General features: G+C 37.6%; 1 protein-coding gene across 1 annotated transcript in view; it reads right to left on the reverse strand.

Annotated features, from left to right (window-relative positions):
• Positions 1 to 16,917, reverse strand: part of KDM7A (lysine demethylase 7A) — a gene marked incomplete at its 5' end in the record, with an annotated part of 193,591 nt that overhangs the window by 39,273 nt on the left and 137,401 nt on the right. Inside the window, 2 exons of the mRNA XM_034637975.1 lie at positions 1,767 to 1,884; positions 7,465 to 7,550. Coding sequence (XP_034493866.1) covers positions 1,767 to 1,884; positions 7,465 to 7,550 — 204 coding nt within the window. The remainder of the gene's footprint in view (positions 1 to 1,766; positions 1,885 to 7,464; positions 7,551 to 16,917) is intronic.

The raw sequence follows: 16,917 nt of genomic DNA on the forward strand, positions 1-16,917 counted from the left end.
TAATGTTTGGTGTTTTACTTCCCCTGTCGATCAAAAATATATAAATACAAGTGCTTAAAAACACAGGTACATCATTATTTACAAGAGAAAAAACTGGAGACAAACTAACCATACATCGTGGAGGGATGGTTAAGTCAATTATGGTGAATATACACAACCGCCTACTACAGCAGTTAAGGAGGGAGGTAAATGTACATATACGTGGGCAATGATACCGATGAGACAAAAAAAGCAAGCTGCACATCATATGCATAACATAACCTCACTTTATTTTTTAAAAATTAAATGCATATATATATATATACACACACACCACATCCATACATCTATATACATAAATATTTTCAATGTAATTATTTACATAGAAAAATGTCTCAAAAGGCTCACACTAAGTTTTAAAATGGGGGGGAGTTGAGATAACCCATTCACTTTATTTTATACACTTCTGTGTTAATCGCATCAAGTATGTGTAATTTAATTACCGTCACTCTATATATGGTTTTAAATGACGTGCAGGTTCATGGAGTACCTTTAATTCATGGTAATTACAGTTTAGACATGTGTGGCCATCTCTATCACCTGCTCTCATTTGTTATTACTTTGGCACAGAAGCCACAGGCATCACTCGCCAGGATTTTCAACACTGTTCTTTTGGATCACAAGCCTATTTGAAAAGAATAAAAGCTATGGCTCCTCTTCCCGAAAAATGCACCTTCACACATTGACACTAAATTGTTTATACAGCTTTAAGAAACTCACAAGCCTCTCTGAAGCCAGTTCATAGACCCAGGCTGAAAACTCTGGCCCTAGGCTCCAAACCAATCAAGGAAAACAAACATTCCTCCAACCACTTTGAAACTGATAAAAGAGAGAATTTGAGAGGAGGGCCTTTAATATCACAAAAGTCATGTGGAAACCAGTGTGGAAAGCTCAGCAGACCTGAGGGAGCCAACATTAGGTGCGTATCAATTATATGTTTCTGTTTAAGGATTAAGGGGGAGAGGGATAGACAGGAATGTTAAAGACTGAAGAAATAGCAAGGGTTTTATAGTTACAGGATCTGATATAATTCCGTAATAGGCTGCATGTGATGTTGAGATTTAAATTTAAATTGTGCTTCCCCTCTTTAACAAGACTGGATATGATCTTCTGTAAAAGGCTATTAAGCATTATCACTCTAAATAGATGTCAGGCAGCGAGCAGGAAATGATCTAAATTAGCATGATTAAATGCTGTGTAATACTTTTGACTCTCTCTGAGCCACAGATAAGTCAAACACTTTCCATTATCTTTTAAAAATCAAAAACCCCAAGTCCTGCTGCCACCAGAGAGGCTGAGCAATGGTTATGGGTACTTCTGACCTAGCGTGGAGAGAAAGATATGAAAACAACATAAGACAAAACTAGTTTGAAAGTCAGAATAGGTGAGGTAGAAGGGGAAAAGCAGCAGCAGCTGCGTATCATGAGGAAACCAGTACTGGCAACAACTGCCGTAGATTAGTATATTTCAAATGTTCTGGACAGAAATCAATAGTTAATGTATTTTTACAAGGTGCCCCGGTACACATATATAACACAACAGTTCCATGAAACTGCGCTATTCACTCCGATTACTTACAATGCGCCAGTATTTTCTATTTCATTAAAAAAAAAAAGTAAAAGGCTGAGAATGGGTTGCAACCTGAAGTCTGAACACATTGCTTTAGATAATGCCACTTTATTAGGTAACATTCTCAAATTTTCTTTGGCGAGAACAAGTTTCCATACCTTGGGAAGACTCGAGAACGTAATTCCTTCACAAAAGTTCTAGTCCCAGCTTGCACTGGTTTGGAGCCATCATCGATTTCTGTGTAGTCGTGCCTGTGCCAGTTCCTCCTCTTTTTCACTGGGTTTTCAGAAGATTAAAAAAAAAGAAAACAGTTGTGATAACTGGTGATACCATGTACTTTCTAAAAAGCATATTCTATATGATCAGAAATAACAACTATTAAGTACAATAAAAACACTCCTTTTTTAATGCATTTCCAGGCTGAAGAGGTAAATTTTATATTGTGTAATGCCACAATTATAGGCAACTAACTGTGGATTTTAAAAAATCTACTCTTGTATGTTAACTAACAAGAATTTAAATAAAATTTTGGAGCATAAAAAAATTTTTAAAGTCTAGTCTTTTTATTTCAAAAAAATTTTAAATCAACAAATTCAAATTAGCAGATGGTGCCCATTATAATATCCACACTTACACATACTGTAAAATACCACAATTATTTTAAATCGTGATTTTCACAAGACCATTAACTCATAGTATGATTTTTATGGATCATCCAAGTTATTGACCCCCCAACAGAAATCTATTTTAACAGCACAGTTCCCTTCTCTTTTATGTCAAGATCTAATCCCAAAATAAGCATGCTTACACTGTCACAAAGGAAGAGCAGGTGGCCACACCATAATTAAAGGAAGGAAAGAGGAATAACAGAACAAATAACCTCACGGTTAGTTCTAATGCTCAGATCCTGTGATTCTACAGCTCTGGGCTGCTACAGTCTGGAAGAGTCATGGCAATCAAAATCAGGAGACTTGGACTGGACTCCTAGTTCAGCCATAACTTACTCTGCAACCTTGGGCAAGTCATGTGACATGTCTGGGTCCAGTTTCCTCAAATGGAAATAAAGGGAGGAATGCTGCATTTCTTCCTTCCTTCCTTCTTTCCTTCCTTCTTCTTCTTCTTCTTCTTTTTTTTTTTTAGGAGTGCTGTGTTTTAAACCATGTTGAGGAACCCTTAATAAAGGGGAAGGTGGGGAAGAGGCCAAAAAAGGAACTGTGGATCTCATTCTGCTTTACACCAGGCCAGCACCACCTACAGCCCTTTCTCGAGCTAGCAATGTAAGATGTCAGGGTTACATCTTTTTTTAAGTTTGAAAATCACTCTTTAAGGGATGTCTGGGTGGCTCCGTTGGTTAAAGGTCTGCCTTCGGCTCAGTTCATGATCCCAGGGTCCTGGGATCGAGATGCGCATCGGGCTCCTTGCTCAGGGGGGAGCCTGCTTCTCCCTCTCCCTGCCCCTCCACCCACTTGTGCGCATACTCTCTCTCTGACAAATAAAATCTTTAAAAAAAAAAGAAAAAGAAAAAAAGAAAATCACTCTTAAGCCTAAAACCTTCACAATTCTGGAAAATGTACTAAAGTCAACAACTAGCCTATAAATGCATCAAAAAATAAGATAGATAGATACATAAATAGAGGGATAGTTACACAGACTGTGGTGAAGCAAATAATGTAAAATATTAATAGCAGACTCTACATGGTGAGTTTGGAGGTACTCCCTACAAAATTCTTTCAACTTTTCCCGTATGTTTGAACATTTTCCTAATAAAACATGGGGCGGGGCAACTCTATGAGTCTAAATTATTCCAAACCTTCACCCTTAAAGATCATAACACTGGATCCTCATATGGATAAGAAGTCACACGAAATAACTAATAGGGGAGGAGATTGGGCTTATTCATACCTAAGAGTTTAAAACAAGATTCTCAAGTAATTCATGGCAGTCAAACCCTCAATATGGAAAAGAGTAAATCCCATTTTTTAAAAGTCTCATGAGAAAAACTGAGACTCGGGGCGCCTGGGTGGCACAGCGGTTAAGCTTCTGCCTTTGGCTCAGGGCGTGATCCCAGCATTATGGGATCGAGCCCCACATCAGGCTCCTCTGCTATGAGCCTGCTTCTTTCCTCTCCCACTCCCTGCTTGTGTTCCCTCTCTCGCTGGCTGTCTCTATCTCTGTCAAATAAATAAATAAAAATCTTTTTAAAAAAAAAAAGAAAAAGAAAAACTGAGTCTCATAAAGCAACCTTTCTAGAAAATGCCATTAAGGCATCCTTCATGTGTTATTTTTTCTCATTTAAAATCACTTGTAAAATTCAAGGGTGTTTCATTCCAGGCTTCTGTTATGCATATATATAGATACATAACCCCATTTTATTTTCAACTGGGATCATGATGTTCATCTTGATCACCTTTCTTATTCTATCATGAGCATTTTCTCCTCATTAAATATTCAAAAGCAATTTAAAAGCAGCCTAGAATTTTAAGACGTAGATATAGATGCATCACTTTATAATCCTTTTTTTGATTTTTTAAGCACTTAGCTCATTCTGAATCTTTCTTCAAACAAAGTTGAGATTAATATTCATATACATAAATCTGTTTCCCTCATTAATTCCTCAGGATAAATTCCTAGAAATGCTAGAAGAAAGACTCGGTATTTTTAAGATATTTGCTACATATTTCAAGACTGCCTCCAAAAAAGTGGTAGGTAACTCACATTCTTACCAGTATATATAAGCAGCCTATTTCAAAGCCCTGGGTCGACAGTGAGCATCATCATTAAAAAAACAAAAACAAAAAAAAGTGGGACGCCTGGGTGGCTTACTTGGTTGAGCATCTGACTCTTGATTTCAGCTCAGGTCATGATCTGGGGATCTTAGGATCAAGCCCTACTTCAGGCTCCCCACACAGCAGGGAGGCCTGCTTGTCTCCCTCTCCCTCAGGCCCTCCCCCCACCGCTTGCACGTGCTCTCTCTCTCAGATAAATAAATAAATCTTTAAAAAATTAAATTTAAATTTAAGAAAAGAAAAAGAAAAAGCTACCCATTTGATAAGTAAACTACAGTATTACATTGTTTTAATTTTCATTTTGGCAGAATAGATTTGGGATTGGAAAGCTATGGGCTCAAACTCCAGCTCTGCCAAGTAACTACATGAAAGAGCTAGTTAGATAATTTTTCTCCCTCAATGTGTTACAAATATCGAAGGAAATAACATAGGTCAAGTACATCTTAGCATAGTTTCTGGGGCATCCAATAAGCTGCCAATTACTCTCTTTCCTTTTAAATGAGCAGATTTGCAGAATGTTAACAGAAGGCTACAACGGTCCTGTTAGGCCAACATGATTAACACACAAAATCAGCCACTGCAAGAAGCTGACTGAATTACTTGAAGGAAGGAATATTCTAGTAGTGCTCACAGGGAGAGAAAATTTTGAGTTTGGATTCTATGTGCCTGAGGAACACTGAGATATGTGTGTTAAGTATAGGGCTTTTTTGATACTTGCCCTTGAATAGAGTTCTTAACTCCCATTAAAAGGGTCAAATCTAAATTCACCATACCAAGTGAATATTATACTGTCTAAATAGTATCTACAAATAAGGATTCCTGGGGAATTCAGAGAGAACAGGAACCCTAAGTGGCAAGAAAGAGAGGCTTAACAGCACAGGGAAAGGGGCCAAAAGGAATGACCCAAGTTGAGGGTGGAGGGTGAGAGGCAGGGAAGGTGAGCCTTAAATCAAGATAAAACAAATTACTGGATCTTGGACATTTTCCCTGTGGGTATATAGTGTTGGACTTTTGCCCACAAGGTAACCAATTCCTGATCTTATGTTATTCAAGCATGAGAAGTATACAAAGGGCCATGCAATAGTCAAGCTTCTCTCTGAAGCATCATTATTCAAAGTGCAGGTCGTGATCCATTATGGATTATGAAATCAATTTAGTGAGCATGACAAGCTTTTAAAAAAATTAAATCATATAGGAAAAACAGAAAACAGAATGCATCACATATCATAGTGATTTAAACACAACACTGTTCCATTTCATAGTAACCCACTTAATATTTCATAGAAATTACAATGACATTATTTCATTTGGGGATTACATAAATTCTAAACTAAAACTGTTATAAACTTTAGTTCTGTTTCCTTTCTTGAGATAACAACCCAATATTATTTATTTCCTCCAAGAATTACACTTGGTCAATAATTATTCCAAGTTATATACCACATACTTCACCGCTACACGAAAGAAGAACCTTTAAAAACATTTATGATAATAAACTGGCCAATTACACAACAATTCTACCAATTTGCTAACCTCAGATTTTATACTGTGTAACTAATAAAATGGATAACCTGTATTTTAACATATTATGAAATTTAATATAATATTTTGACATATTCTTATAGCTTGAATTTCTAAATCTTTTACAAAGAAACTAGGTAAATTACTAGTATTTCTAACAGATGAGCAGTCAGTTGCTCAGATAAAAATTTCTATTTAAAAAAAAAAGTACTAGGGGGGCTACTAGGTGGCTCAGTCAGTTAAGAGTCTGACTCTTTATCTCAGCTCACGTCATGATCTCAGGGTTACAAGATTGAGCCCCATGCCTCAGGCTCCTCGCTGGGCATGAAACCTGCTTAAGATTCTCTCGCTTCCTCTCAAAAAAAAAAAATTTTTTTTTAAATAATAATGTAATAAAATAAAAGAGGTTGTATAGGTCATCTACATCTCACCTAAATGTGTATCAAAGTATGTTCAGGAAAAGGTTCCTTCAGTTGTAAAATGACTAAGTCTATAATTCTTCCCTTTACTTTTATGAACACAAAAATGTTAGCTTGCAGTCTAAATTTTTTAAAAAAGAAAGTTACAATATCCTTCAAAGTTTTTTTTAAATGTTATCTCTACTTTCTAATCTACTCTTCTGAAGCATCTGTAAAAGGCTAAGGATAAATACAATCTTAGGTGTGATACTGGGACACCCCAGAGGGCACACGAACTTCCCAGCAGCCTGAGTTCTGCCCCTGGGGCAGAATAATGCAGACACACATGTGCTCTGGGCGTCTGCCTGCCTGACAGTGGGACTGGGATGGGGGGTGGTTTCAAGTTGGGCAGAACTCTAGGCCGTGCTCAAACTGATGACCAAATTCAGAAAATAGAGTAACATTTCAGCATAATGATACCTGAATTTCCTCCTAAAAATATAATGCATGTGTGTGCATTATAGTCTTACCCTATACACTGTCCCAAGTATTACTGGAAGTTTTTTTAATTTATAAAGAGATAAAAACATTTGAAATCAGTTTCCAGAATCAGAAAACTTTACTTTTCCACACTTCTCAAATTGAAAGCTTTGAATATACATCCTTAAGTTTAGAGACTTTGCACTGGCAATTAAGAATGATAGTATTTTGGGGGCACCTAGGTGGCTCAGTCGGTTAAGCAGTTAAGCGTCTGACTCTTGATTTTGGCTCAGGGGTGATCTTGGGGTTGTGGGATCAAGCCCCATGTCAGACTCTGCACTCAGTGGGGAGTCTGAGATTCTCTTCCTTTCCCTCTCCTTCTGTCCCCCCCACTCACACACACTCGCTTATTCTTGCACTCTCTCTCTCTAAACTAAATAAATAAATCTTTAAAGGGAAAAAGAAAGAATGACAGTATTTTTTCATTTTATCTTCTTGACTTATTAAATGTTATTCAATAATTCAGAAAAACTGTATTCTCAGTATCTTCAGAAAAATATTCCCTATAGTTCTTGTTGGGTGTAACATAACTAGTCAAAGCATTAGTAAAATATTGTCATATACACATTGAACTCGAAACTCTGTTTTTTATTTAAGTTTCCAGTACTTACTCAAGGAGGAACCATGCAGAACTGCACAGTTGGGACAGTGATAAAGGTCAATGTCAACAGCATGATGTTCTTCCACACCAACACAGCTAAGATAAAGAAACACAGGTCAATGCGTAAATAAGCTGAAAATCTTTACAACAGACGGTTAGAATTTAGCTGGAAGTGTACAACAACCTCACCAACAAATTCTATAGATTACAGAAACATATGCAAAGATAAATTTTATTCTCTTCTCTGTACACTTACTAAATAATTATGGGGAAGAATATGCCCAAATACACGGAAAGTGATTCACTATTATCAACAGTAGAGACATCAGAGGTAATGTAATTATAAGCCATAAGACCCTCAACCATTATGTAAATGCCACCTAGTATGGACTCATTGTTTGTATCCCCCCCAAACTCACATGTTGAAGCTATAACCCCATCAGTGTGGCTGTCTGTGGAGATAGGGCCTCTCAGGAAGTAATTAAGATTGAATGAGATCATAAAGGTGGGGCCTTGATACAACAGGATTAGTGTCTTTAGAAGAGACACCAGGGGCACCTGGGTGGCACAATCACTTAAGCACCCAACTCTTGGTTTTGGCTCAGGTCATGATCTCAGGGTTGTGATCTTGGGGTCATGAAATCGAGCCCTAAGAAGAGTTCCACATCAAGCCTCCAGGCAAGGCCCACATTAGGCTCCATGCTCAGCATGGAGTCTGCTTGAGATTCTCTCTGCCCCTCTCACTCATGCTCTCTCTCTGTCTCTCGAATAAATAACAGATCTTAAAAAGAAGAAGAAGAAGAAGAAGAGACACCAGAGAGTTCTCATGCTCTCTCTTCTCTTTCTCTCCCCTCCTTCCCACCTCTATCCCCCTGTCCTAGCATCCTATTAACCTAGCATTCAGTATTCAGTTAAAATATGTTTCAAGAAGGAGAGTGGAGAAGTACTTTAGTCAACCAAAAACTGAGAGTTCCCCTCCAGCTAACCCACAGTAAAGGAAATGCAAAGGACATACTGCTGGCAAAAGGAAGATGATCACAGAGAGGTCTGATTCAAGAAAAAAGCGCAAAGCTTAAAAAAGTAATAAGAGATATATGGGTAAATTTACGTGGCTATTCCCTACATAAAATAATGTCATGTGGGATTTAAAAATACACAAAGAACTTAAAACACACGACAACAGCAGCATCTGAGTCAGAAGAGAATAAGTGGAGTTATAGGGTCCTAAGGCACTTATCCTGGAAGGAGAGGAAAAGGTGATGATTAACACCGGACTCTGTAATAAGAATGCCTCCTAGAATCTCTCAGGAGACAACTGAAAAAAAGGGAAATAGAAAGTGTAACTTCCACACTATCACCATGGTGGGGACAAAGAATTTATTTTATTTTATTTTTAAAGATTTTATTTATTTATTTGACAGTGATAGAGACAGCCAGCGAGAGAGGGAACACAAGCAGGGGGAGTGGGAGAGGAAGAAGCAGGCTCTCAGCAGAGGAGCCTGACACGGGGCTCGATCCCAGAACGCCGGGATCACTCCCTGAGCCGAAGGCAGACGCACGCTGTGCCACCCAGGCGCCCCAAGAATTTATTTTAAAAATCAATTCAAAAAAGGAGGGGAGAAAGAAGAGAAAAAGAAATGGAGAGACTAAAATAAAATGAGAGGTATAAATTCAAATATATAAGTACTATAATTATATCATATGCAAATTGATTAACCTGCTCCAGTTTAAAGACACAGATTACCTGGCAGGACTTAAACACTACAATTCACTGGTTATAAGAGACACACATAAAACAAGGGCACAGAAAGACTGAAAGTAACAGGATGGGCAATAGTAATTTTAAAAAAGTACAGCTATATTAAGATTAAGCAATAGAAAATCTAAAGTAAAAAATATGAGATACACATATTCAGTTTAAAATTTTCAATTTCCCAGGAGGATATAACAGAATGACTATAGTGGGAGATTTTGACAACTCTCTCAGTATCTGACAGAATAAGCAGGTAAAACAAAAATCTATGAAATATACAAGATTTGAATTTCAAGATTAAAAAACATGGCCTATGAACACGTGGCTGGCTCAGTCAGTTGAGCGTCGGGCTCTTGGTTTCAGCTCAGGTCATGATCTCATGGGTTGTGGGACTGAGCCCTGCACTGGGCTCCAGCCCAGCACCGAGCTCCACATTCAGGGGTGAGTGGGCTAGAAGATTTTCTCCCTCTGCCCCTCCCCCAACTCACATGCACTCTTTCTCTCTCTCAAATACCTCTTAAAAAAATAAAAATAATAAAAAATAAAAAACATGGCCTAATGGACATTTATGGAATAATATACCCAACATCTACAGAACACACATTCTTTCAAGCATACATGGACCGACCATTCATACCAAGTAACAATACACTGGGCCACAGTCAAATTTGGAAGGTCTGAAATCCAGAACTCTCTAGCCACGGTTCAAGCCAGAAATTAATAACAAAAAGTTAAATGGAAAATCATGTATTTAGAAATTAAGAAATAAACTGCTACATAACCCACGAGTCAACAGATAAATCACAATGGAACACTGAAAATTATCTTGAAATGAGCACTAATAAAAATGTTGCATAACAGGGGCGCCTGGGTGGCACAGCGGTTAAGCGTCTGCCTTCGGCCCAGGGCCTGATCCCGGCATTATGGGATCGAGCCCCACATCAGGCTCTTCCGCTGTGAGCCTGCTTCTTCCTCTCCCACTCTTGTGCTTGTGTTCCCTCTCTCGCTGGCTGTCTCTATCTCTGTCGAATAAATAAATAAAATAAAAAATCTAAAAAAAAAAAAAATGTTGCATAACAAAACTTGTGGGATGCAGAGCTTAGAATCAGCCTATCAGGTTCCATAGATTTTGACTGGGATTAAATTGAATCTGTGAATCACTTTGCAGAGAATAAGTATCTTTACATTATTAACTTCAAATCCATGATCATGGAACTTAAAAACAGAAATGTACAGCTTTAAAGCATGTATTAGAAAAAGATGCTGAAATCAATAAGCTAATAAACATCTGCCTGAAGAAGTTACAAGGATAGCAAAATAAATCTTAAAAACATAGAAGGAATAAAAAAGCAGAACTGATGACACAGAAAACAAACCATGCAATAGAGCACCAAAGCCAAAAATTCTTTGAAAACACACAACTGGCAAACCTCTCTAGCAAACTGAAGAAATAAGCCACGAATAACCAAAACTGGGAATGAAAAGAGGTACAGAACTATAGATTCTATAGACATTAAAGGCCAAAGACAGCATTATGAACAATTTTATGCTAAGAGACTAGAAAATATAGATAAGATAGGCAAACCTGAATCACAAAGAAATAGAGTATTTGAATATTCCTGTAACTGCTACTTTGTAATTTTAAAAATTGCTCCCCCCAACACACACAAAAATCCCAGTCCCAGATATACTCAAGAAGTAAGTAATTCCAATACCATATAAAACTTGCACCAGAGACTAGGACAAAAAGACTTATTCCCTAACTCATTTAAGATAGCACAGCCTGATACTAGAACTTGGAAAGGATGATACATTTATGTAACATTTATAAGCAAAGATGCAAATAGTAAGTTTGATCTATCTCAGGAATGCAAGGTGGTTTTAACTCTAAAATTTTTAATCAGTAAAATTTGCTACAGTAAAAGGTTAAAAGAAAAAACTCTTATGACCATTTAAAAAGATACAGGACAAGTACTTGACAAAATTCAGCATTTACTTATGATTAAAAAGCAAAAATTAGAAAATTAAGACTAGAAGTACACTTCCATAATGTGTTAAAGGGAGCTTCTAAAAACTCCTATGCAAATGACATGAAATTGGTCTCTCTGAGATGAAGAACAAAAGAAGAATGTCTGATGTTACCAGTTCTATTGAACATTGGCTGATATAGTAAAATAAGAAAAAGAATTAAAAGGTACAGGAATTAGAAAAGAAAAAAAGCTGTCATTTGCAAATACTATGCCTACATATGCAGAAAACTCAAAAGAATCTATAGATAAATAATAATCAATAAAAAGGTTGCTACATATAGTATCATCACATAAAAAATAATCACATTTCCACATACAAACAATATAAAGCTAAACAATGAAATAAAACACCATGTACAACTGGATAAAAAATGTCAAGGAGCACCTGGGTCGCTCAGTCAGTAAAGCAGCCTACTCTTGATTTCAGCTCAGGTCATGATCTCAGTCATGAGAACAAGCCCCACATCAGGTTCCGCATTCAGTGTGGAGTCTGCTTGAGATTCTCCCTCTCCACTCCCCACCTCCCCACTCTTCCCCGGACTAGCACTCAATAAATAAATAAATAAATAAATAAAATCTTTTAAAAATGTTGAGTACACTAGAATTGAACAAAAACTATGCAAGACCTCTTTAAGGAAAATTATAAAACATTATTAAGTGACTTTAAAGAAGATGTAAATGAACAAAGATACACATCACGATCATGGATTTGAAGTTCAATAATGTAAAGATACTAATTCTCTGCAAAGTGATCCATAGATTCAATTTAATCCCAATCAAAATCTATGGAACCTGATAGGCTGATTCTAAAATTGATACGGAAATTCAAAGGGCCAAGAATATGTAAGGCATTTTTACATATACTCTACCAGGTACCAAGATTTTATTTTAAAGTTATAGGAACTGGGGCGCCTGGGTGGCACAGCGGTTAAGCGTCTGCCTTCGGCTCAGGGCGTGATCCTGGCGTTATGGGATCGAGCCTCACATCAGGCTCTTCCGCTATGAGCCTGCTTCTTCCTCTCCCACTCCCCCTGCTTGTGTTCCCTCTCTCGCTGGCTGTCTCTATCTCTGTCAAATAAATAAATAAAATTTTAAAAATTAATAAATAAATAAAGTTATAGGAACTGAGGCACTATGAAAAAGATGCAAGAGCTCAAAAACAGACTCATGCACATGTGGACAATTGTGTATTACATGGGAGGCACTGCAGAGCATGCAGCAAGGACAGATTTTTCACCATAAGGTTCTGAGACTTTTATATATCTATATGAAGAAAAAAATGAAATCAGGCACCCAATTCACAACATTAAAATTTATTGCAAAGTAGATTAGAAATTAAATACACATGAAAGTGAAACTATAAAGGTTGTAATAAGAGAATATGAAAATAGGGGTGCCTGGTGGGCTCAGTCAGTTGAGCATCTGACTCTGTCTTGGCTCAGGTCTCGATCTCACAGTTATGAGTTCAAACCCAGAGCTGGACTCTGTGCTGGGCGTGGAGCCTACTTAAAAAAAGAAACAAGAAAAAGAAAGATAATATGAAAATATCTTTATGACTTTGTGCTGGGATGGGTTAACTTAATCAAAATATAAAATGCCCTGTCCATAAGGGGGAAAAAACCCCAGTAATTTCAATCATACCAAAATAACTTCTGTTCATTAAACTATAAAAATGAAAGGATAAACTAGAATGAAAGAAGACGTTACAATTCAGATCATCACCAAAGGAACTATATCTAGAATATAATAAATTCTTACAAATAATAAGAAAAAAAAAGAGCCCAACAGAAAAAATGGCCAAGGGGCACCTGGGTGGCTCAGTTGTTAAACGTCTGCCTTCAGCTCAGGGCGTGATCCCAGAGTCCTGGGATCGAGCCCCGCATCAGGCTCCTCCGCTGGGAGCCTGCTTCTTCCTCTCCCACTCCCCCTGCTTATGTTCCCTCTCTCGCTGGCTGTCTCTCTCTGTGTCAAATAAATAAATAAAATCTTTTTAAAAAAAAATGGCCAAAAGAGTTGAAGAGGCACATCATAAAAGGAAATCCAAATGGCTAAAATACACATGGTGAGGTGTGCAACCTCATTAACAACTGGGAGAAATACAAATTAAAACTGCAATATAATACCACAATACACCCACCAGATTGGCTAATATTAAAAAGTCTGATGCCACCAAATGTTGAAGGTGATGTGGAACAGTGGAAACTTCCATACACTGCTGGCTGGAGTAAATCTAGTACAGCCATTTCGGAAAACAAATTTGCAACAAAACTAAGGAACAGTATTCTATGACCAAACAATATCTCTTTAGGTAAATATATCTTAGAGAAATTCATGCACATGTGCACCAGGATACCTATCTAAACAGGAATGGCTATAGAATCATTATTTGTAATAGTCAACAGCAAAGTGAATGAATTATAGTACATTCTCAGTTACAGTATACACAGATATAAAAATGACAGAACTATTGCCCCATGCAATATATGAACAAATTCTATAAATAAGTGATCAGTGTGTTAAAGAGAGAGAGAGAGAGAATATATACAGTGTATCCTATTCATAAAGTTCAAAATCAGACAAAGCTGAACTACAGTGCTTAGGGATTAAACTACAAAGGAGAGCAAGAAAAGAGAAATCATAATAGTAGGATCATGATTTCCTCTATGGAGCTACAATCTGGAAAGGTGTGTCTTGGGGCCCGGGGTGGATGTTATATATTTTGTAATTATTTGTTAAACTAAAGATTTATGTTTTAGACACTTTTTGTGTTATTTCATAATTAAAATGCTTTTAAGGATAAAATTCTATCCTATTTTTACAATCATGTAAAAAAATTAAGCAAACAAAAGCTTTAAAATGTAGTAATCTAACAATTAAAACATAAAAAAGAATATCTTAAGAGGTATCTGGATATCCCAAATAAGCCTATTTTCATGGGTGAACTCCACCCATGTATGGTACATTTCATACCATACAGTTTTTGAGAATCTGAGTAGAGCTCACTGCAATCAAGACAAAAAAGTCAATCAGAAGGGGGAATGAAACATGAGAGACTATGGAGTATGAGAGACAAACTGAGGGCCTCAGAGGGGAGGAGGGTGGGGGATTGGGATAGACTGGTGATGGATAGTAAGGAGGGCACGTATTGCATGGTGCACTGGGTGTTATACACAACTAATGCAGCATCAAACTTTACATCGGAATCTGGGATGTACTGTATGGTGACTAACATAATATAATAAAAAATCATTAAAAAAATAATAAATAAATAAATATATGTGGCCTCCCTGGGGAAAAAAATAAATAAATAAAACCCATTCTTGAAAAATGGAATATGGCTACATAAATAAGGGATTATGTTAACAGATGTATAAAATACTTACTGTGTAAATGTGGCATAATTTAACCGTTGTTCTGCTACTAAGCCCAGATATAATAAAGATTTTAGAAACAAAAAAAAAGACAAAAAAGTCAAAACCAGTTGTCAAAAATAACATGACATTGCCATTCAAATATTCAATCCGTGTAACTGAATCAAGTAAGCGCAATTCACTTTGAGTAGAACTGAAACTTGCTTTATTTTATTTGTCCAATTTAAATTTATTTCATTTATTTCCACAGAGAGCAAAAGCTGAATATGCTCTTTAAAAAGCTTTTTTTAATAAATTTTTAAAAGATTTTATTTATTTATTTGAGAAAGTGAACAAGAGAGAGAAAGAGCAGGGGGAGGGGCAGAGGGAGGAGCAGGACACCCCCCCACCCTCCACCCGCTGTGAGCAGGGAGCCTGACAGGGGCCTGACTGGGGCTCCATCCCGGAACTCCGGGATCATGACCTGAGCTGAAGGCAGACGCTTAACCGACTGAGCCACCCAGGCACCCCAAAAAACTTTTTTCTTTTTTTAACTGAAAGACTGTCAATTTCCAAATTAATAAAATAAACCCTAGGCAAAATTTTCTACACATTTATGTACCATGTCCTGGCCCCACAGTTTCTTGTACTCAAAAGGGTTTCTACAACCCAAAGAAAAGGTTAACAATTTTTGGACAGGGGATCCAAAGTTCCAAATTTCAAAACTTACATACAAAACTACAGTTAACGAGATTGTGTGGTATTAGCATAAGAAGAGACGTACAGAATGCAACAGAATTGAGAACCCAGAAATAAACCCTCAAATTTAGGATCAACTGATTTTCAGTGACGATGCCAAGACCATTCAATGGGGAAAAAATAGCCTTTTCAACAAACAGTCCTGAGACAAACATACAAGCAAAAGGCTGCATGTGGACCTCCGCCATACACATAAATAAAAATTAACTCAAACGGATCATACACCTAACAACTAAGTAAGAACTAAAACTATAAAACTCTTAAAATAAAGCAGAGGAATAAATCTTTGTGGCCTTGAATTAGTACCCAACCCCAAACACACAGGAACAAAGAAAAAAACTGATAAACTGGACATCACACTATAGCCGGAAGGTTTCTGTTTTCTCAGCTTAGTCTGGTGTGAGAAAATCAGCTGAGTATGGAAAGTGTGAGAAAAGAAAGGGGTGAGGTGTGAGGAGCTAGGAAAGAAAGTATAGAATCATTGATCTGAAGAATGAAAGACCAAGAAACACAGTAACATTGCCAGGCAGGGCTGAGAGTCCACCTGAAGTCTGTGATCATAAATTCCATTTCTGCACAGTTGTGTGATATGTTTTCAGCAATGTTCAACACAGGCCCTAGGGAGGAGGCTGGGTCTGTCCAGGGTTGGGGTTTTGTGGACAAAGACCAGAAAGAGAGCTGAGGATATTTACAGGGAAGTTAATATAATGCTGGACCCTGAGATCCAAGCTGCTGGATGAAAGTGGCATGAAGACAGAAGATAGTGAGAAAATGGTAAGATGGTCTGAGGATCTCGATGCCTCCTATCACCGACTCAGTGGAGGCCTCGAACAAGTGATCTGTAGGGGGCAGAGATTATGCTCAAACAGTGGAATGTTCAGAATCTGAAAGAGCTGAGGTAGAATATTCCTTAACAGTGATAAGGTCTAAGTATAACAACAGCAGGCTAAGATGGAGAAGAAAGTGAGATGTGCGAGCACCACCTCTGTATTCAATCAGAGTTCCAACCAAACCTCTCTTTCAAAGTGAGGTTCATTAGGTGTCAGTAGTAGGGGCTACACTTCAACCAGAACAGAAAGTCAAAGCCACAGAAGCCAACTTGACACTTCCAGAAACTCAGATTTGTCTCGGCATACCTTGACTATGGCCATATTCCTCATTCTTAAAAAGTGATGGCTACACCGAATTAAGTAAGAAAACAATGTTAGATGTGGCCTGGAAAACCTAAACCAGCATATAACATAAACTCATCTATCAATATCTAAGATACATAAATAAGGGTGACTTCCACAAGGCTTAGGAAGAAAAGAGAGGATTGGAACATTCAAATTAACTCAGGACACTTTGGGCAAAACTTAGCTAATAATCCTCAAAGGTCCCTGGTTCCTCTCTCCAGCTTTTTTTTTTTTTTTTAAGATTTTATTTATTTATTTGACAGAGAGACAGCCAGCGAGAGAGGGAACACAGCAGGGGGGTGGGAGAGGAAGAAGCAGGCTCTCAGCAGAGGAGCCTGATGTGGGGCTCGATCCCACAACGCCGGGATCACGCCCTGAGCCGAAGGCAGACGCTTA

This window comes from Ailuropoda melanoleuca, chromosome 1 (genome assembly GCF_002007445.2).
Source record: "Ailuropoda melanoleuca isolate Jingjing chromosome 1, ASM200744v2, whole genome shotgun sequence".
Classification (NCBI taxonomy): domain Eukaryota; kingdom Metazoa; phylum Chordata; class Mammalia; order Carnivora; family Ursidae; genus Ailuropoda; species Ailuropoda melanoleuca.